General features: G+C 42.7%; 1 protein-coding gene across 4 annotated transcripts in view; it reads right to left on the reverse strand.

Annotated features, from left to right (window-relative positions):
* The window catches only part of PBRM1 (polybromo 1), a 110,832-nt gene that overhangs the window by 58,343 nt on the left and 29,834 nt on the right, over positions 1-22,655 (reverse strand). For all 4 annotated transcript variants that reach the window (XM_088482460.1, XM_088482459.1, XM_088482461.1 and 1 more), the window contains exons 11-12: positions 21,768-21,990; positions 18,321-18,462 (exon numbers count right to left, since the gene is read on the reverse strand). In XM_088482460.1, coding sequence (XP_088338586.1) covers positions 18,321-18,462; positions 21,768-21,990 — 365 coding nt within the window. The remainder of the gene's footprint in view (positions 1-18,320; positions 18,463-21,767; positions 21,991-22,655) is intronic.

Here is a 22,655-nt window from a genome sequence, read left to right on the forward strand (position 1 = left end):
CAGCTACATTATGTACATTATTTAGCTCACCTATACACAGCATTTGATTTATATTAATGTTAATTTGTGAATTTTCTTTTTCTCTACAGTGAGTTATCTGAAGTTTATAAAAAGAGAATTTGCTGTCCATCTTCTGCCCTTACAGTTACAAACCATATAAAGGAGTTCTTCCATTCAAAATAATTGACTCTTCCCTGCCCATCCAGTTATATTCTATGACTATTATTACCATGGTACTGCCCCCTGAGTGGTGATGGACTGTTTGGGTGAGTGCAGAGAGGCAAGTGGGTGGCTGGGAGGAGCAGCCACACTGAGAATAAAAGCAGCATACATGTTTAGTTATTAATAAAATCAACTCACCAAAGATGAAAGTGAAAGATTTCCTACAAACCTTAACACACCAATAATCCCGATTTCCATCCTTTAATATTGTTTACTCATTCAAATTATATTTCAAAGTGAAAAACACACTATAGCATTGTGAACAACCAAGAAGAAAGAAAACACATTGTGCATATACTACATGCCACATGTGTGTACCGACACGGAGGAGTCAACAGCACAATATAAAGAGAGCAAAGGGTTGCATGAGAAAAGCATACGATACAAGCAGCCACCTGATAAAAGCCAAAGCATAGCTACGAGGAGATGACCCCTACCTAACACACACAAAAATAAATCGATTAGATCCACCATTGAAGGTTTTTTCCATTTTGTCAATATGGCAGCCTGATGGTCACCTATAACACTATTTACCTGCTTACTCTTCTATTATAAAAATACTATCATCAGGCTCCTGCTCAGCATCATTAAACCAAACATTGAGAAACTGGTATTGCTTCAACAAGGACACCTTGCAGATCTGATATGTCCAGATAAATTAAAAGGAGATAGTGCTGAGTGTCGTGGAAGGTTCTCTTTGTATCAAAAATGGACGATTATTATAACCAACAGATCTAAGCGGTAAATGCGGAAATTCTGTGACTCAACAGGTTAATGCAAGGTGTAACGATAGGGGATAAAATGAAAAGGACTCTCTGGTGGCTCATACAAGTCTGGACTTGATAGTGTATCAACCATTATGTCCATAAATTCATGAAAACCCTGAAGATGTGGTTAGAATAAATGTTAGTCGGCAGTGATCAATAGGATGGGATAAGTGGAGTCCATGTTTCTCACACTTTTGCCTTGAGACAGGAATTAACAAAAAAAAAAAAAATGACCATGACCATGTTTCTGCTTTATAAAACCTTCTTAACCATATGCCTGGCATGGTCTCATTGTTTGAGACCACACCAGGCTGTGCATTACCAATATTGGTTGTAAACAATTCAACCAGTCAGAAACACCCACTGGGCGGCTGCCAGAAGATAATCTTCCAGCAGCCACCAATGGCAAAGGAACCATCCCTGCACCATCCCCCAGTGTTTGCCATCCTACCGATCACTGCCGATCAGGCAGCCCAGCAGTACCCCCACCTGGAGGCTGCAGAGAGGAGCCGCAACTGGGGAAATGTAAAGACGCGATATCCAAATGATCGATATTCCAAAATATATATATTTTTTAAATTCTATATTAAATATGGTTTCCAAAAAAATATATTTTTATAAAATAGTGTTGGATAAGTTTTAAAATAGATTTTCTTGCCCCAATTAAAAAAAATAAAATAATTTATTAGTATTATTTGGAATAATTATTAGCCAGTTTAGTGGTTAAGTAAAGAAGATTACAAAGTTAGGAATCACTGTTTAGTGGATAGTTAAGGGTCAATTCAGTTAGGAGCAAGTTTGCAAATTAGATTTTGTATAACGAAACTCGCATACATCGAGTAAATGTGCGCACCCAAGAAATGCGAGATTCAATTAGAAATACCAGTTTGCGGGACTAGATTTCAGTGTTTTAATACCTTTTTGTAAAAAAGTTGGAAAAAACGCTTTCCAGCTCCCATCAGTAAGTTCTAAAACCCCTCTCCCATCAATACAAACACCTCTAAATACCTGTCCTACATCATTTACATCTCTACATATCTGTCCCACATCATTTACACCCATACATAATTGTGCCACATCATTTACACCTCTACATACCTGTCCACATCATTTACACCTCTACATACCTGTCCCACATCATTTACACCTCTATGTACCTGTCCCACATCATTTACACCTCTAAATACCTGTCCCACATCATTTACACCTCTACATACCTGTCCCACATAATGTTACACCTCTACATACTGTGATAGCTTGGGGTTAATTAGCTCGGTAGACTGGGGGTCCACACGTAGCATTCCAGTTAAACATAAATGGTGCTTTGCTTCCAGCATGTGAAATTAGGAAACAGAAAAACAATAAACAAGCTAACCCTTGTTTAGGGCACTAGCCCACTTCTTGAACCCTCACTATTAAAGTGCAGCTAGTCTGCAAATAAAAGTCCAAAGTCAGCTTAGCCCTGCTCCCTGATCCGGCCTGGTCTTTAGTTGGCTGGCAGCCACAGCCTCACAGTCTGGCCTGCTTCCTTGCAGGTACCATAGCTCAGTCCCAGAGTTTGATGGCCTTCTCTGTATCTCACAGGTCTAGGCTCAGGCCTCCTGGCCCCCAATGGCTTATTGGCACAATGAGCTCTGTCTGACTCTTCTGCCTCAGTCCTCCCTGGACTGAATCCACTGGGCAGCCCTTACACAATCTCCCAGAATGCTTTTATATTCTGTGTGGGCGGATCTCTCCTGCCACATACAGAATCTGCGCCATCTCTGGTGATACTGCCACAATACCTGTCCCACATCATTTACACCCATACATACCTGTCCCACATCATGTAACCCATTGTTGAGCTTTTTAGAGATATTCACCCAAATACTGACATGTCTTTATAGGCCAAATTACAGTCAGGTGCATAAATATTGGAACATTGACAGAATTTTCATATTTTGGCCTCTATTCACCACCACAATGGCTTTGAAATGAAACAAACAAGAAGTGCTTTAACTGCAGACTTTCAGATTTAATTTGAGGGTAATTACATCCAAATCAGGTGAACGGTGTAGGAATTACAACGGTTTCTATATGTGCCTCCCACTTTTTAAGGGGCCAAAAGTAATGGGACTATCAACTCAAAAGCTATTTCATGGACAGGTGTGGGCTATTCCCTCATTATTTCATTATCAATTAAGCAGGTAAAAGGTCTGGAGTTGATTCTAGGTGTGACATTTGCATTTGGAATCAGTTGCTGTCGACTCTCAATGAGATCCAAAGAGCTGTCAATATCAGTGAAGCAAGCCATCATTAGGCTGAAAAATCAAAACAAACCCATCAGAGAGATAGCAAAAACATTAGGTGTGGCCAAATCAACTGTTTGGAACATTCTTAAAAAGAAAGAATGCACCGGAGAGCTCAGCAACACCAAAAGACCAAGAAGACCACGGAAAACAACTGTGGTGGATGACAGAGAATTATTTCCCTGGTGAAGAAAAACCCCTTCACAACAGTTGGCCAAATCAAGAACACTCTCCAGGAAGTAGGTGTATATGTGTCAAAGTCAACAATCAAGAGAAGACTTCACAAGAGTGAATATAGAGGGTTCACCACAAGATGTAAACCATTGGTGAGCCTCAAAAACAGGAAGACCAGATTAGAGTTTGCCAAACAACATCCAAAAAAGCCATTACAGTTCTGGAACAGCAGTCTATGGACAGATGAGACAAAGATCAACTTGTACCAGAGTGATTGGAAGAGAAGAGTACAGAGAAGGAAAGCAACTACTCATGATCCAAAACATACCACCTCATCAGTGAAGCATGGTGGTGGTAGTGTCATTGCGTGGGCATGTATGGCTGTCAATGGAACTGGTTCCCTTGTATTTATTGATGATGTGACTGCTGACAAAAGCAGCGGAATGAATTCTGAAGTGTTTCGGGCAATATTATATGCTCATATTCAGTCAAATGCTTCAGAACTCATTGGACGGCGCTTCACAGTGCAGATGGACAATGACCTGAAGCATACTGCAAAAGCAACCAGAGAGTTTTTTAAGGCTAAAAAATGGAATGTTATGCAATGGCCAAGTCAATCCCCTGACCTGAATCCGATTGAGCATGCATTTCACTTGATGAAGACAAAACTGAAGGGAAAATGCCCCAAGAACAAGCAGGAACTGAAGATATTTGCAGTAGAGGCCTGGCAGAGCATCACCAGGGATGAAACCCAACGTCTGGTGATATCTATGCGTTCCAGACTTCAGGCTGTAATTGCCTGCAAAGGATTTGCAACAAATATTAAAAAGTGAAAGTTAGATTTCGGATTGTTTAGTTTGTCCCACTACTTTTGGCCCCTTAAAAAGCGGGAGGCACATATAGAAACCGTTGTAATTCCTACACCGTTCACCTGATTTGGATGTATTTACCCTCAAATTAAATCTGAAAGTCTGCAGTTAAAGCACATCTTGTTTGTTTCATTTCAAAGCCATTGTGGTGGTGAATAGAGGCCAAAATATGAAAATTCTGTCAATGTCCCAATATTTATGCACCTGACTGTATGCTATTTAAACCTTTCCAAGTGCGTAATCATTTATTGGGAGGGGTGTAACAGAGGTTCTGCACTGTTCCAACATTTTAATCTTAAAATAAAGATATTCCCTTCCTTTTCACCTGCTCATGGGGCTGTGCACAAAAAAACGTGAATTTCCTCAGAAAAATCAATGCCAGTTTGGAATTGAATTGCAAATGCAATTGGCGGTGTGAGTTTGCCGGGAGAAGGGCTCACAGGATCCAACTTGCTCCTAATTGAATTGACCCCTTAGAGTAGTTGCAGAAGGGTTGGGTATGATATCCTGGGTATGATATCCCGGCTGTCGGGATGCCGCTGTTCAGATTCCGACAGCCAGGATCCCGACACCCATAGAACCTAACGGTGAGTACTTTTCTATCCACTACCCTAACCCAACCTCCTCAGTGCCTAAACCTAACCTCCCCCTTCCCGCACCCTAAACCTAATACACCCTTCCTGGTGCCTAAACCTAACCTCCCCCCCCCTAGTGCCTAAACCTAACCTCCCCCCTAGTGCCTAAACCTAACCTCCCCTTCCCCGCACCCTAATCGTCCCTCCCTGGTGCCTAACCCTAACCTCGCTAGCTAACGCTACCCTCCCCCTGCACCTCGATACTTACCTTCGGGATGCTGATGGTCGGGATTCTGGTGCAAACTTAAAAAGGACACCATTACCACAACATTAAGAAAAATAATAGTTAGAACACCTAGGGGTCGATTCAATTACCAAAGAAAGGCGCAAGTTGTCCTTGCAACAGCATAGCAAGCCGTTTCCAGCATAGCAAGTCTCGCACCTCGTGACCTGGACTCACATCATACTTACACATTTTTTATTCGCAGTCCTATGAGGTTGTGAACAAAAATCTGCGAGTCATATAGCCGCGCTTACTCGGGGCCACGAATTGACTCCATAGATTAACATTCATATATAAAGATATGTATGCATGCTTTATGTAAGTTAAACATTATACACAGTGATATTATATATCCCTTGTATTGCTTCATGTGATAACTAGTTATTGTTGTCTCTTAGGGAACATATCCACTACACGATATAAATACACGATTGAATGATAACAACATCGTTATCGCTCAATTGTTCATTAACCGTGCAGTGAAAATGCCGGCAACAACCAGCAATGCATGCTCCTGCTGGTCGTTGTCGGCATCGGTCATCGCCTGAACATACTGCCCAACCTGACGATATCGTCAAGTTGTGCATGTTCGGGGATGGGGGAGGGTGCCTGCACTGAACGACATAACGTTCAGTGTGGGCACATTATCCACTGCACAGTATAATGATCGATTGAACGATACCGATGTAGTTATCATTCAATCGTTCTTTCATCATGTAGTGGATATGCACCTTAGGCCTACATATTCAGTCTTTAGATTTCTGGAGGAGACTCAAGTTAGGTCAGCGTTAAAACAATGACTAATTTCATCTGGCTATTTACTTCACCTTCCAATTGTATTAGAGCCATTGGGAGAGAGAATGTGTAGTTAACAATATTTTGGCCAAAATAATATTATTATTATTAATAATAAAGAATACTAATGTTTCTTTATATGGAAATTTTCTCCATAAGGACTCAAAGTGCTCTCTGCCAGTGATTCATCCATACAGCGCAGCCCATCCTCAGAGAGGAATAGAGTTGCAGGAGACAGAGGGGTCTATTTACTAAGCTTTGGAAGGAGATAAAGTGAATGGAGATAAGGTACCAGCCAATCAGCTCCTGTCATTTTTCAAACACAGCCTGTGGCATGGCAGTTAGGATTGATTGGCTGGTACCTTATCACGGTTCACTTTATCTCCATCCAAGGCTTAGTAAATAGACCCCAGGGTGAACCTGACAGTGGGAAAGAAGAGATGATAGTGGTAAAGAGACATGGGAAGAAGTTATGACATGGACAGTGAGCCCTAAATAAAATCAATATGCTATTTATTAGAAACAAGATTTTTAAACTATAACATTTTTGTAGGCAAAACTAATCTGGTTTTGCCTCTACTAACAAAATGCTGCTTTAAATCCAGCAGCAAGATCGCCACTTGTGCTCTAATATATTCCACCCATAAAAAGTATGTACAGCATGTGAATTACCTGTTATCCAAACTTACATACTAGAAACAAATTCTGAGAATTATCAGAGCCTTCCCGGGTCCTCAGTCTAATATGCAGTGCCTACCTGGGTCTCCTGTATAATATGCAGTGTCTTCCTGGGTCTCCTGTATAATATGCAGTGTCTTCCTGGGTCTCCTGTATAATATGTAGAGCTTTCCCAGTCCCCATATGCAGCAGCTATCCGGGAATCCTGTATAATAAGCAGAGCCTTCCTGGGTCCCGAGTCTAATATTCAGAGCTTGCCAAGATCCCCAGTTTCATATGCAGAACCTTCCCTGGTCCCCAGCCTAATATGTAGAGCCTTTTCGGGCTCCCAGTCTACTATGCAGAGCAGTCATGTGCAACAGTCTAATATGCAGAACTTTCCATAGTATCCAGTTTATACAATATAAAAATAAATGATAATAAAAGATTTCAAAATGTCTTTTATTACACAATTCAATAGCAACCAACATATGATAGAATCAATATTCCAAAAACATTGGCATGTTCTTTTGTTAGACAAAGATTTAAGTTTAACTGGGATCCAACAGAGACCTAAAATTATAATAAAAATAGCAAACAGGACCTAACAACCAGCTTCATCTAAATAGAAGATAAAGTAAAAACAACTGGAAATAAAAGTATTCCACTTTTGTCTACACTGCACAGCATGAAAATGATGAGAAGAATAACACGAAACCAGTCCTAAAATTTCATTCCATACAAACGAAAAAAAACTTCTCATATAAAAGGACCAAATTACATGTGACACAGAAGGTTTCATTTACCTTCTAGAATGTCCATGTGGTCAACAATATGTTGGTCAAGGGCTTGATTCAATTCAGCACAATGCTGAATAGCCCCAGGATGGTGATCCCGGAGCCATTCAATTCACCGCGCTGTTTGGTCCGACAGTTGCCAGGTAAGTCGGAGAATGCTGGTTCTCGCGACTTAAGATGTCGACATTCTAGTACTAAAGTGCCGGTGCAGCCGGCACTTTTGTCGGATTTCTCCTTGCATCCTCAGGGGGGTGCAAGAAGATATCCTTTAGTCGGACCAAACAGCGCGCTGAATTGAATAGCTCCGGGAGCACCCTCCCTGGACTATTCAGCATCGCGCTGAATTGAGCCCAAAGACTAATGTGGCTGAACACACACACACACACACATATATATATATATATATATATATATATATATATATATATATATATATATATTATTAAGGTCTGAGATCTCACAGTCTACGGCAAGATTATTCTCAAGTTCGTAACCAGAACTCTGCAGGAATCAAATTTATAGAAATACAGTAAGTCACTTCCAACTGGAGGGGAGGAGATATTCCTACACTCCTCAGAAAAAAATAAAACAAAATGGATTTATAACCTAAAAACACTGAACCGTTGGGTTTTAACTTTTAAAACTTTTTAATTCTTTGTATTTCCGGCAACAAATAGCTGGCATGAGCTTACTGCTCATTTTTAACAATTTCTGGTATAATACTTCCATTTTTTAAAGAGAATAATAAAGTTTTAAGCATATAAATGTTCAATAACTTCCAGACTATATAGCATTCTTGAAAAAGTGCTTAATGGATATAAAACGCGTTGGATTCAAGAAGGGAGTGAATGCCGGGATCCCCATGTGCATCGCAAACTAGCTGACTGATGTCATTATCCATGGCTGCAGCTGACCAGATGCACCCACAGCAGGGAACAGGAGGATCTGACCGGAGCAAACACAAAGCTCAGACTTCCAGGAGCAAGGTAGGATTGCCTAGGGACAGATCGAGTACTGCACCCAGCAAAGGTACCGGAGCCTCATCTATAATACAAACTGCATCCCGCTGTCACTAAAAGGTCTGAAAAGACTATACACATTTAATTGCTCACTAAACAATTTCTTATGTTTACAGAAGCCACCATTTGGAGCGCTAATTTTTCCTTTATTAACATATGAGCGAAGACCGAATCTTCCTTGCTAAATTTGAATATGTCACAAAGTTTAGGTAGGTCTATCATTTTAACTAGTAAATCAAAGAGAGCATATTAAATTGTAATAAACTGGGAACAGCTTACTACAATAAAAACCAGTCTAGTAAAAAAAAAAAAAAAAAGGAAATCAGTTTTGGCATCTGCGATTATATCACCTCATTGCTACAATTTATATTTCATAGATCTGTTGTTTCGCCAAATAGTTTTACAAACTGTATAATTTCTTAACTTCTTTTGCTGTAATTACGGAATGGAAAGTTACAAAAATCTATTTTCAAAATGAATTGACAGTAATTGCATGGATCTCCACGTGGAAAGGTTTCTCCGTTTAAGAGACGACTACATTAATGATTATTAACCAAAACTGTACGAGATTCACTGCTTGCCTACACAATATTAATGGTGTGTCAAATGACAATATTCTTAGTTTTATCCTTTTTGTACAATGATCTGTTTATGTTCTTTAAGGCCTTTGCTGCATAGCTGCCCTATTTATTTTTTAAACAACAAATCCTCATGCCTTGAATCCCTAGTTCTGTAAAAGAGCCTAATTAAAATTGTTTTGCTTGTAAACACGGTTATGGAGCGTTATTCCTTATGCTCCCTTACAATTTATTTTGCAGATACCATACGTCCAAAAAGTATTCTAAAATCTCTTCCTTAAACAGTTAACATAAAAAAGAAGGCTGGCAATAAACACCAAGTTTAGGGATGAATCTGTGGAATATCTGTAACATCAATATACAGAATGATTAATTCACCAGAATTAATGAGGTCAGAGTCATCTCGCTAGAGAGGTTTCTGATTAAAGGAATTGGAAAGCTTACAGTTTATCTCTGATTAAATAAACCTATACGGTGTCATTTTCATAACCTTGGTCAATAACTTTCTGTCTAGATTTCAACATCTTCTTTAATGGATAATTAGTTAAAAGCAGGTTATATTCTTGATGACTCACAGAGAAGAGGGATAGAGTTTCAGATGACCTATTACATATGAAAGGTTCCTCAGCTGTTGTTACTCTCCGTTCAAATATTTATTCAGAATACAGATATATACTCTACTTTGCTACAAAAAATGAAGCATTGGTGAGGGTCTTGAAAGCATACATATAATGATTACATTTCCAAAATTGTAATGTCTCTGTTACTGAAAGACTGTGCACCTCTCAACAAATCAACCTAAATAATCATTATCAAGTCTCCCAAGCATCACTCTTTTAAAACAGTCGTCATCATCAGAGAAGAACAATTAGAAACCCAGCATGGTAAGAATGCAGAATGTTAAATATAAAAAAAAAAATTGGTAAATTACAAGGCGCCAATAATGATATCACAAGCAGCACTCCTATCCTCAAATAAAGTTATACCCTAAAATAACTCAAGCAATATAGACATAAACAAAGAGTATACTTGTGACTAGAGTGTGCTGATATCAGCTTCAAAGAAGAAAGAAAAAGAAGATGCACATATAATAAAAGACGAATACTTTCCTCCTATATGCAATCTGGATGGTTCCCGTATCTCTGGGTTCTCCTTTTTCCCTTATATGTCCAATGTCATAAAAAAACATAATAATTGGGAAAGGAACCATAGTGTAATCAAATCATAACAGTAGTTTATATTAACACATAAAGAAATTTAAGATGAAAAAAAAATAAATTCATATAAATATCGTTGTTATGGATAAAATAAGGTATAATCCCATACACATCATATGGAGTTTTATGGTTTACAAAATGTGTAATTACCAGACATCCCCTTGCATAACAGCCTGTAGAAAACCACAATGTGGAAGCCTCCAGATGCTCCACCTAGATACCTTTGTGCCAGGGGACAGTACCAGGAACGTCCACACCAGGAACCGTCAGTCTGCACCACGGGCCAATGCATTTCGAGAGTCACAGCTCTCTTCCCCAACGCAATGTCACACATAGGTGGAGCATCCGGAGGCTTCCACATTGTGGTTTTCTACAGGTTTTTCTACCCCATAATGACAACGTGTAAAAAGTTTTTTTGAGACTTTTGCAAATTTAAATAATAAAAAAAAAAAACTAAGAAATCACATGTACATAAGTATTCACAGTCTTTGCCATGAAGCTCAAAATTGAGCTCAGGTGCATCCTGTTTCCACTTATCATCCTTGAGATGTTCCTACGGTAAATTCAGTTGTTTTGACATGATTTTGAAAGGCATACACCGGTCTATATAAGGTCCCACACTTGACAGTGCATATCAGAGCACAAACCAAGCATGAAGTCCAAGGAATTGTCCGAGTCAGGATTGTTTCGAGGCACAAATCTGGGGAAGGATACAGAAAAATATCTGCTGCTTTGAAGGTCCCAATGAGCACAGTGACATCCATCATCCGTAAATGGAAGAAGTTCGGAACCACCAGGACTCTTCCTAGAGTTGGCCAGCCGTCTAAACTGAGCGATCGAGGGAGAAGGGCCGTAGTCAGGGAGGTGACCAAGAACCCGATGGTCACTCTGTCAGAGCTACAGCATCCTCTGTGGAGAGAGGAGAACCTTCCTGTAGGACAACCATCTCTGCAGCAATCCACCAATCAGGCCTGTATGGTAGAGTGGCCAGACAGAAGTCACTCCTTAGTAAAAAGCACATGGCAGCCTGCTTGGAGTTTGCCAAAATGAACCTTTCAGACCATGCGAAACAACAGATTGAATCTTTGGCATCAATGCCAGGCATTATGTTTGGAGGAAACCAGGCACCGCTCATCACCAGGCCAATACCATCACTACAGTGAAGCATGGTGGTGGTGGCAGCATCATGCTGTGGCGATGTTTTTCAGCGGCAGGAACTGGGATACTAGTCAGGATAGAGGGAAAGATGAATGAAGCAATGTACAGAGGCATCCTGGATGAAAACCTGCTCCAGAGCGCTCTTGACCTCAGACTGGGGCGACGGTTCATCTTTCAGCAGGATAACGACCCTAAGCACACTGCCAAGATATCAAAGGAGTGGCTTCAGGACAACTCTGTGAATGTCCTTGAGTGACCCAGCCAGAGCCCAGACTTGAATCCGATTGAACATCTTTGGAGAGACATGAAAATGGCTGTACACCGACGCTTCCCATCCAACCTGATGGAGCTTGAGAGGTGCTGCAAAGAGGAATGGGCGAAACTGCCCAAAGATAGGTGTGCCAAGCTTGAGGCTGTAATTGCTGCCAAAGGTGCATCAACAAAGTATTGAGCAAAGGTTGTGAATACTTATGTACATGTGATTTCTCATTTTTTTTTAAATTAAATTTGCAAAAAAAAAAACAACTTTTTACACATTGTCATTATGGGGTATTGGGGGCGATGTATGAAGCCCTGAAGCGGTATCAGCGCACTTTATGTGCGGTGATACTGCTTCTCCCCGTCATTATCGGCGCTGCTATCTACAAGATAGCAGCGCCGACGGCAGGGCTATGTACGAACGGTCATAACGCATGACCGTTCGGCCGGCTGTAGCTGTCGTTATCGACAGCTACAGCCTGGCGCTAGCCTATCCCCACAGCAGGGACAGCGCTGTCCCTGCTGCGGTGGCTGCCGGCCCCAGGTTGCACGCGGGGATCTCGCGAAACTTGCGCATGCTCAGTGGAGCCGGCCGGGACAGAGACACAGCGCGCATCAGCACTAGGCTAATGCGCTGATGTCTCTGACGGGTAGCGCCGGAGGGGGGAGTTAACACTCCCCCTCTCCGGCCGATGAGATGTTCGTACATCTCATCGGTAGTGCTTCCTGCTTCGCCTCGGTAAAGAGGCGAAGGGGGAAGCGTTATGGCGGCACGGTAAGTGCCGCTATAATACATATACCCCATTGTGTGTACACATACATACATATATATATATATATATATATGTATATACACACACACATACATACACATATATATATATATATATATACATACACACATTATATATATATATATATATATATATATATATAAAAAGGGCACTCACCAGGTAGTTGAAAGATGAAATCACATCTTTATTGAAAACTCACTAAAAAATCGTCATAGTACTTGAACTTTCTGTTCTCTCAGGAACTATCATCAGGACAGCAGCATAGGTCAATGCTTCACCACAAGGCTTTGCTCCCCGGCTATCATGACAAATTTGCATCTTACTGCTAAGTACCATCTTACTTCAATGATTTGAAAGCTTGTTTGAAACCCTGCTTTTTTGATATTAAATTGCGGTGATTGAATACAGTGTGCTGGTCTGGCACCATGTCTAGTGGGATTTTTTTTGTTAACAACTATTGACCCTGCACCTGGCATTATTATTATTGAACTGTGTGCGTTCCATAATATATATATATATATATATATATATATATATATGAATCTTCTGCAATTGAGGTATACTATATAGACTGATATCTCTGAAATCCGTTGTCATATAATTTGCAGTGAAGATGGCAGCATTTCACAATTTAAGTGACTTTGAAGGAGGCTTGATATAGGGCCCAAAGAGATGGGTCACTCCATCTCCGAAATCAAAACAAAATCTTGATTTTCAAGTGCAACAATTTCAACACTGCCACTGGATGAGCGAGGACTGGAAACATGTACTCTGAATTTTGTGCTGATCTTGGTTTGGCGCATTCTACACCCCAAGGTATACTAGTGTCTCCCAGATGGATTTAATGGTGATTATCAAAAATCCTCTTAACTTCCTTCAACTTTTGATACCTTAATCAGTAACTTAAATAGGTTTGGTAAAATGTCATCACATGGTCATTAATGGGTCCCTGGTCACACTTGAAAAATATTAAAAACAGGGACATATACCCACTCTAATTACATGGTATTATGCTTCACTTTGTCCTTGTCGTGGAAATATGTGCTGACTTTGCTTTTCCAAAAGAGCCAATAGCCTGTGTCAAATGGCTTTTACAATTCAGTTAAAATTCTAGCCCCAAGCAGAGAACTGCTCCACACTAGTCTTCGCTGCCCTCTGATCCTTTACATTTATGGGCGGATGCCAGCTTGCATATTGTAAAAACAGGATTTTGGTGCTCACCGTCAAATCTGTTTCTCTGATTCCACAGGGGACACTGGAATCAAGACTGTGGGGTATAGACGGATGCTGAGTGGAGCCGGCACTTTAAGAAATCTATTAGTGTGACTGGCACCTCCACCTCTATGCCCCCCACTCCCCCAGTTATAGAAACTGAGCTGAGAGGAGACGGAGATGAAAATACACTTCAAAAACAAGAACAACTGTCCGCAAAGACAATCAATCACACTGTAACAGACTTCAAGTAGAAAAAAGCAGTGCAGGGCGAGCGTCCAGTGTCCCCTGTGGAATCAGAGAAACAGATTTAATGGTGAGTACCAAAATCCTGTTTTCTCCTTCATCTACAGGGAACATTGGAGTCAAGGGAGATTGCTGCGACACCTGTAACTCTGACCGGCCAAACTGAGAATGAGCAGCTGCAAAGGTGTCAAACGTGTAGAAACGAACAAAAGTGTTTGAACTCGACCAAGTGGCCACACGGCAGAGATGGGAAACAGAAACCCCACTAGCAGCCGCCCAGGAGGGAGCAACCGAACGTGTAGAATGTGCTGAAATAGATACCAGCGGAGACCGGGATGCCGCCAGATAGGCCTGATGAATAGTCAGACAAATCCAACGGACCAGAATTTGTTTGGAAGCAGGCCACTCACGTTTCGCTGCATCATATAGAACAAACAAAGCAACGGACTTGCGTAACTGAGCACGATCCACGTAAATCCGCAAAGTGCGAACCACATCCTAGGAACGTGAGGATGGCTGGTCCCCCTCCAAAACTGGGACCACAATCGGCTGGTTAATATGGAAGGAGGAAACCACCTTCAGTAAAAAATCAGAACGTGAACGTAGCACAGCACGGTCCGATAAGGTGAGTGACAGGACAGAGCTCCATGCTCCGAGACTCGTCTAGCCGAAGCCAAAGCCAATAGGAGTACTGTCTTCCAGGAAAGATACTTTAAATCAACCGTTTCCAGCGGTTTCAAAACAGGCAACTGAAGAAAAAAAGACAGCACTAGGTTGAGATGCCAAGGAGTCGTCGGGGGAACAAATGGAGGTTGAAGACGAAGGTCCCCCTGGAAAAACATCTGTACCTCAGGAAGCAAGGCTAACTTGCGCTGGAAGAAATAGACCAGGCCGAAACCTGAGCCTTTAAAGAACCCAATCTAGAGGCCAGCATCGAAACCAGACTGAAGAAAATCTAAGACACGGCTCAGACAAAAAGACGAGACATGACAACCCCGTTGTTCACACAAAGCGACGTAGGCCTTCCAAATTCGATGGTAGTGGGCTGAAGTCACTGGCTTTCTAGCCCTGAGCATGGTAGGAATAGCCCTCTTGGAATGCCCTTGCATCTCAAAATGGTCTCAACAGGTACGCCGTCAAACGCAGCCTCTGTAAGGTGGGGTAACGAAACAGACCCTGCTGAAGGAGATCCGGACAAAGGGGCAGCGGCCAAGGTTCGGCTGCGAGAAGCAACTGTAGATCTGAGTATCAGGCCTTGCGCGGTCATTTCAGAGCCACCAAGATGACGCTGACCCTCTCTCTCTCTTGATGAGCTTGATCACTCGAGGAAGAAGGGGAATCGGTGGGAATAGATACACAAACTGGTAGGACCACGGTGCTGTCAGTGCATCCACTGCCTCCGCCTCTGGATCAGGAACGAGGAAGTTGATGGTTGTGTCTGGACGCCATGGGATCTATCTGACGTCTGACCCATAGCTGAACCAGCTGCTGAAAAATCTGAGAATGCAGAGCCCATTCCCCCAGGTGGAGATCCTGGCGGTCAGAAGCCTCCTTCAGGGAAATCACCCCTGGAATTGGAAGAATAGTCTTCTTGGAAAGACGTGAGACCAATGAATTCACCATTGGCGGAGACTCCCAGCGAGCCCTACTATGTGGAGGAAAGGGATAAGTCTAAAGAAGACGCTTTGTTATGTGGAACCTTGTGTCTGGATGTTTACAAGCAACCGCCAACTAGTCCTCCAGCTCCTGGGAAATAGTAAAGCTAGAAGACCGTTGCTGTTTAGCAAAAAGGGATGCTGGAGCCGGGGACTTCTCGTCTGTTACATTTAGTACCTGATGTACTGCAAGAATGAGAGCCTTCAGACTCTGAGGGCCCTCATCCACCTCCTGTGGATCCTCCACCACCTAAACCAAACTATCCATAGACCTAGCTAATGCCTGAGACCAGGCTGGTTCAGCTGACTTGGAAGTTTCCCTTTCTCTACGGGACTCTATTTTCGCCGAAAGATCCGGCAATACACTAGTTAGAGCCGAAATCCACGGAGGAGAGTGAACTTGGCATTGCACTTCTTACAGGCATAAAGTTTCTGAGACGCCTTAGAGGCTGCTCCCCTGCCTGCCATACTGAACTCACACAGAGGATATCACAACAGCAAGAGATGCACTGACCAGATCACAACGGCTAGAAATACACTGACCCCAAGCACACAGTGACTAAAGGAGGGGGGGGGGGGGACAATAACCCCCCTAAGGGCTCCACTAAACAACCAGCCCCAGTAACTCACTGTCCCCCTTGGTTGTACAGAATGCAGACACTGGATACAAGGAGCTGCTGTGCCAGGATGCAGAACAGGCTGTGTGTACTGCCACCGGAGGACCTGTGCTGTATTCTCTGTGGGGCGGGAGCAGTGGTGGGAATCCGGGAAAAGTGCGCTATTAGTAGGCGCCCAATGTGAGTGGGGAGGAAGCTCCGCCCCCCTGCAATGGCTGACAGTCTCCTTGGCTGAACTAGCCACTCCCGCCGGCCCTGCTTGTCGCCTGCGGTCCTCCTATTGCCTCTGCCCAGCCTGTCCCCTCTAATTGGGGAAGGCTGGAGACTTACCCGCGGCAAGCCGCCGGAAAGTGAAAGTCCGCAGGGACCCAGACGCAACCACAAGCAGCTGTGGTGGGTCCCCCTACTGCACATGGTGCCCACTTCAGGGAAGACTGAACAGGCTGCTGCCCTGTGCAACATGGACAGGGAACCGGACACATGCTTTAAGAAGCAGCAGCGGGTCCCCTCCGGCGGCTCCCGCTGTGCAGGCAGACAGGGGCAAACTGTCTGCCTATATCCTCATGCGCTTGATATAAATTAAATTAAATAAATAATTAAAAACGGCAGTGTGTGCCTAGGGAACTGGCTCCCTTGAGGCACTTTTTCTAAAACTGGGGGAGTGGTGTCAATAGGATTCAGTGACTATAATGAACTATTGCTGAATACTCTTGAGAAGGAGGAGGGGGGGGTGAGGACTGTAATAGTTGTGGCTAGGAATAAGATGGAAGATCAGCAATTGGGAGGAGAGGCAGCTGCTTAGCACCAGTTGGTAAATGTTGGGCAACATGGAGAACTAGTGCTGCAGTTTCGGCAGTGGGAGAAAAAACAAAAAGTTTACATACTAATATTAAAGCAAATAAGCTACATACCATGGACTATAGAGAAATGTCTTGTTTCCTCTGGTGATGGTGCTGTTAGAGTGTGGAATATGGTACTTTATTATTGAAGTTATCTAGCCAATGTTCGTGAGTTTTAGGCTATAATAATAATAATAATAATAAAAGTCTGGTTGCTGGTTTAGGGATTCTTGTATATGTGTTAAGTCTAATACCAGGAGATCACCACACTGCACATGTCCAGACATCAGGCTGTAATCGTATGCAGAATTATTAAATGTGACACTTGCATGTGCTTGAGGCTGAAAGGGCAGGACAGGCGAGAGAAGGAACACATACACAACTATAAAAGCTGTACCAATTGCGGGAGGCTGGGGATAAATACATGCATATGACAATGATGGTCGCCAGCACTAGCTAGCCAATTCTGAGAGGCTGATTCATCATATAAATGAGCACATTTAACAAAGTTTCTACATTAGGACCACAATGATTCTTCTATGTGAAATACCTACATCAAAACAATTGCTTAGAACATAAAAATATCCAAGACAGAAAGGATTGTTAATTATACCAGCACTAGACAGAAGCAGGCTATTGTCTGATTGGCTGCTTTTACTTTAAAGAATGTTAGCACCTTTGAGAAGTGTTAGGAAATATATCTCAGCATCAGCAAATAATGCTGTAAATTACATTTATCTACTGATGACCGCCATGCATTCATCTACTGTAGACCGCCGCCATGCATTCATCTACTGTAGACCGCCGCCATGCATTCAGCTACTGATGACCGCCGCCATGCATTCAGCTACTGATGACCACCATTCATTCAGCTACTGATCACCGCCATGCATTCAGCTACTGATCACCGCCATGCATTCAGCTACTGATCACCGCCATGCATTCAGCTACTGATCACCGCCATGCATTCAGCTACTGATCACCGCCATGCATTCAGCTACTGATCACCGCCATGCATTCAGCTACTGATCACCGCCATGCATTCAGCTACTGATCACCGCCATGCATTCAGCTACTGATCACCGCCATGCATTCAGCTACTGATCACCGCCATGCATTCAGCTACTGATCACCGCCATGCATTCAGCTACTGATCACCGCCATGCATTCAGCTACTGATCACCGCCATGCATTCAGCTACTGATCACCGCCATGCATTCAGCTACTGATCACCGCCATGCATTCAGCTACTGATCACCGCCCCGGTATTAGAATTCACTGAGAAATCTGAAGTTTTTACCTGCATAAGCTGCTGCAGTTTAAACACTCTCTTGTATATTGCAGAATTTGGAACATTGTAGCGCTTGGCATTCTCAAACATCAAATTTAAATCAGACTCCAAGTGGTCCAGACTTTCATATTCTTGGTTCTTTAACTTTGTTCTGCACAAAAAAAGGAAAAGCATTTAATCCAATAATAGCTGCAAAGAAGCAATTGGCAAAAGTCATTGCTGACAATGGCCCTCATTCAGAGCCGTACGCTCTGAGCAGAGCGCACGCTCTGAATGAGGGCCGCGCTCCATTTTCATGGAGCGTCCTCCTGGACGCTCGTATAGCTGTGGGTCACCACCCACAGGCTATACGAGCGTGCATTGTGATGGTCGCGATGGTCGAGACCATCGCAACCATCGAATATGCGAGCCGGAGCCTGCGGTTGAGGTTTTCAACCGCAAGCTCCGGAGTGATTTTGGCTCTATCAGAGCCAAAATCACTCCCACTGACATCACTAGTGATGTCAGTGGGCCGGCTTCTGACGGGAGGCGTTCCCGTGGGAACGCCCCCGTCAGGGAGGCACGCCCCTGGCACGCCCACCAAAGGGGGCGTGCTGTCAATCAACATTGACAGCACGCCCCCTTTGATCGGACACAACGAGCGAAGGACTTTCCTTCGCTCGTCGCGTCTGGCGCATGCGCACGACGGAGCTCCCTCCGTCGTGCGCATGCTCAGTCCATAACATCGACCCACTTGCGAGCGGACAGCCGCTCGCGAGTGGGTCTGAATCAGGCCCAATGTTTCTCATAACCCACAAGCCACAGTACCGTGTTAAGATCTTCATATTATATAAAATTTCCCATGCTATAAAATAATATGGAGTGGCATGCTACTATTACATAGGCTTTTAATATTGATATAAGAGCTTACATATAAGCCAATCCCAACTAGTAGTGGAGGAAGGATAGTAGCTCTATCCAATATGAACAGTCTATAATTATGAAAAATTACATCATAGTGAACGGTTATAAACCATTTTGCAATACTTGGTTATTGACAGAAACAGCCTCAATTAACCACTTAACTGACGAATTCTTTTTCCAAAAACCGCTCCAAAATTGTCGGTTTCTTTTATGATTGAATTAGGTCACGAACATAATTTTAAACTTATTCATCACTATTTTATTTGAAAAAAATATTTTTTTAAAAACACAGTATACCATAAAAATAGCAAATTTTTATATTATACTGTAGTGATGGCCATTGACAGCTGTACCATCGATGGTTCAACCATCGTTAGAAGCCATCAATTGTTTTGCGATTGGTTGAGGAGATCTGTGTACACCACAACTGCCAATGTTTCCTAAACATGGATTGAGGGGTTGCCATCGATGGTGCAACATTGATGGCCACCAGCAATGGCAAATCACTTGGTTTCAGCCAAACCATCGATGGTATGCAAACCATCGATGGTCAGTCACCATCCCTAAACAGAGACTCTACGATATCGATCATATATATATATATATATATATATATATATATATATATACACACACACACACATATATATACACACACACACACACGTGTGTGTAAGTGTGTGTATATATATATATATATATATATATATATATAATCATTGTTCTATTATATATTGCCCGATCACTGTGGCCATCACGGGGAAAATAGCAGCAGCCGCGGCTACCAGAGCCGCTGCTCCTACATGTAGAGCCGGAGCGCTCCCGCTGGCGGCCCGGATACAAAGCAGCGGCGCGCGGCTACCAGAGGCTCCGCCGCTGCTCCTTCCTTCACACACAGTGATCACTGTAGTTCCGGAGCCGCAGCGGGAGGGTCTCCCGCTGGCGGCCCGGATAGATAGCAGCAGCGGCGGCTACCAGAGATGCCGCTACTGCTGTTTACTGAAGGGGAAGGGGGTGGAGATGGCTGCCCGATCACTGCTGGCCACAGTGATCAGGTCACAACAGCAGCACTGCTGCTTCTAATGGAGGGGGGCTGCCGACGGTGCCCGATCACTGTGGCCAGCAGTGATCGGGACACACTGGAGAGGTGGCCGCGCTTGCAGAGGGACCAGAAGGTCCCTCTGATGTAGGCGGCTGCGGGAAGATTAGCTTCCCACAGCCGCCTAGTGGGCATTTCTGACTGGTCGTATCAGATACGACCATGTCAGGGAAAGCCCAGCCTGGTGCAGTCGTATCTGATACGACCGTGCCAGGCAAGTGGTTAAGCAACATAAGTAAAAAAAACCTGTTAATTATATAACATACTAGCTGAAGTACCAGTCGTTGCCCAGGTTTAAATCTTAAAGTTATTAAGTTTTATTATGTGATTTCATCCAAATCCATCCAGTGGAAGGCCCAGGACAGGCTGGGTTAAAGTTCTGCCCAGCCCGGGTCAAAGTTCTGCTAAAACCTGGCCAGGATCCAATTGGACCACCTCGCATTGGTTCATCCCTATCGGTGAGAGTGTCCGAATGCATAACCGGACAGGCAAACAGACCAATTCACTTTATATAGAATATGAAACTATTAAAATAATGCATGCTTCACCACTACTTAATTGTAGGGATGGTCAGCAAGTGTGCTTGGGTCTATTTCTTAGGGTTTTCCCATACAACCATCTGTCACCACTGAGGAAGGAATTAATACATTAGTACAGTGGTTTCCAAACTGAGTGCCGTGGCACCCTGGGGTGCTTCAGGGCACTTGCAGGGGTGTCTTGGGTCGGTGGTCCAATACCAAATAAAATTATTTTTAGTCCATGTGATTGACAGTCATTAGCACTGGTTTTGCCTATCAAAAAATATGTGGACAAATAGAAGCGCAGCCCTGTCAACCACCACATAACTGGTGACATATAAGCACAGTTTACGTTGTTTCATTTTTGCTGAATTTCTCAGTAAGAACCTCTTGGCCCATAGGTGCAATGGAAAAAATGCTGATACTCTAGGGCGCTGTGATTCGAAAAAGTTTGGGAACCACTGTTTTAGTAATTAACATCTTAAAGATTAATAATTTCCTTCCTAATGGAGCATTTGGACACTGAAGCGCTTGGCTCAGTGGTATAGAGCTCAGATCCTTGCCATTACCTGCTACTGTAGATCACCTCCTTTAGTGCTGAAGCCTAAAATGAAGCACTGAGATCACAGAAGCGTAGCATGAGGGCTGGTGACAGACTGGGGGCTGCAAAATGAGAGTCTCATGCACTGCGGAATAGAGGTGATAACCCCCTTGCAGAAGGCTTTTATACCAGCTAGGGAAATCATATGTGCCTTCTACCATTCCTATCAATTACAGCACATTAGATATTATTTCCCTTATAGAGAAATGTGAAGATGTCTATTAAGCTGTAATTGCTTAATTAAGTTTAACTTCAGAACATTACATTGCACCTTAATTTACACAGTCCACATAGTAGTTTTCTATTCATAACAAGGTGAAATATTCGGAGTTTACCTGATCTGCTGCAGAGAGACCGGGTTCTTGATTTGCTGGTAATAATCAGGATATTTCTTCTTTGATGGCAGATGGAAGAAGGGTTCTGCAATCAGCTGACCCTGGTTATTCCGACAAGATCTGACTGTCTCATAAAGTTGATATAATGGGCTAGATATGTCCATGAAAGAAGTAATGCTTTCACCTTCCGACTCTCCTTCTTCAAAGCGGATAGATGTTGTTGCTGCAGAAACAAACACACCACACTCTGAATTACACTGTAAATTACTGTAGCTATGTGAGAGAGCATATATTGGCTGGTGCCAAATGGTGAAAACTCCATGAATTCTTCAACTGCCTGACAAAAGTGAGAATTTAAGTTAACTTTAATGCTTTATTTTTGTTTTTAACAGTTTATGCTAACATTTATCCATGCTATTACTTCTTTTATTATTTCCAAAAATATGATTGATACTGTGAATATCATTATTTCTTAAAAGTATTTATTGAAATAAAATTTAGTTAAACATGTATACTGGACAGACAATGTAATGGGTTTGGCCCACTGAACTGAAGTGAGTAAGCATTTGTTCCTGATTCACCAGTGTTCATGGAATATTCTTCAATTACCAATGTTTAATTCAAAGACATAGAACACACTATTTGGACATCTGAGACTTTCTGGTTTAACACTGTGGACCCTTTTCAGAACTCAGTATGCATGTCTAAATTACTATTCACACCAAGCAAAGTATCAAGTGGTGTAATGCTAGTAAACAAGGCCATACCCTGAGTGACAAAAGTACAGAATCATTTGCCTAAACACAAGGGAAGAGACTAGATAACCACTGTGTAGCTCTGGCTTTGAACCACATAATGCTTTTCCTTATCCCAAACTTTCAACGAGTT

This window comes from Taudactylus pleione, unplaced genomic scaffold (assembly GCF_031769625.1).
Source record: "Taudactylus pleione unplaced genomic scaffold, aTauple2 ptg000289l, whole genome shotgun sequence".
Taxonomy (NCBI): Eukaryota; Metazoa; Chordata; class Amphibia; order Anura; family Myobatrachidae; genus Taudactylus; species Taudactylus pleione.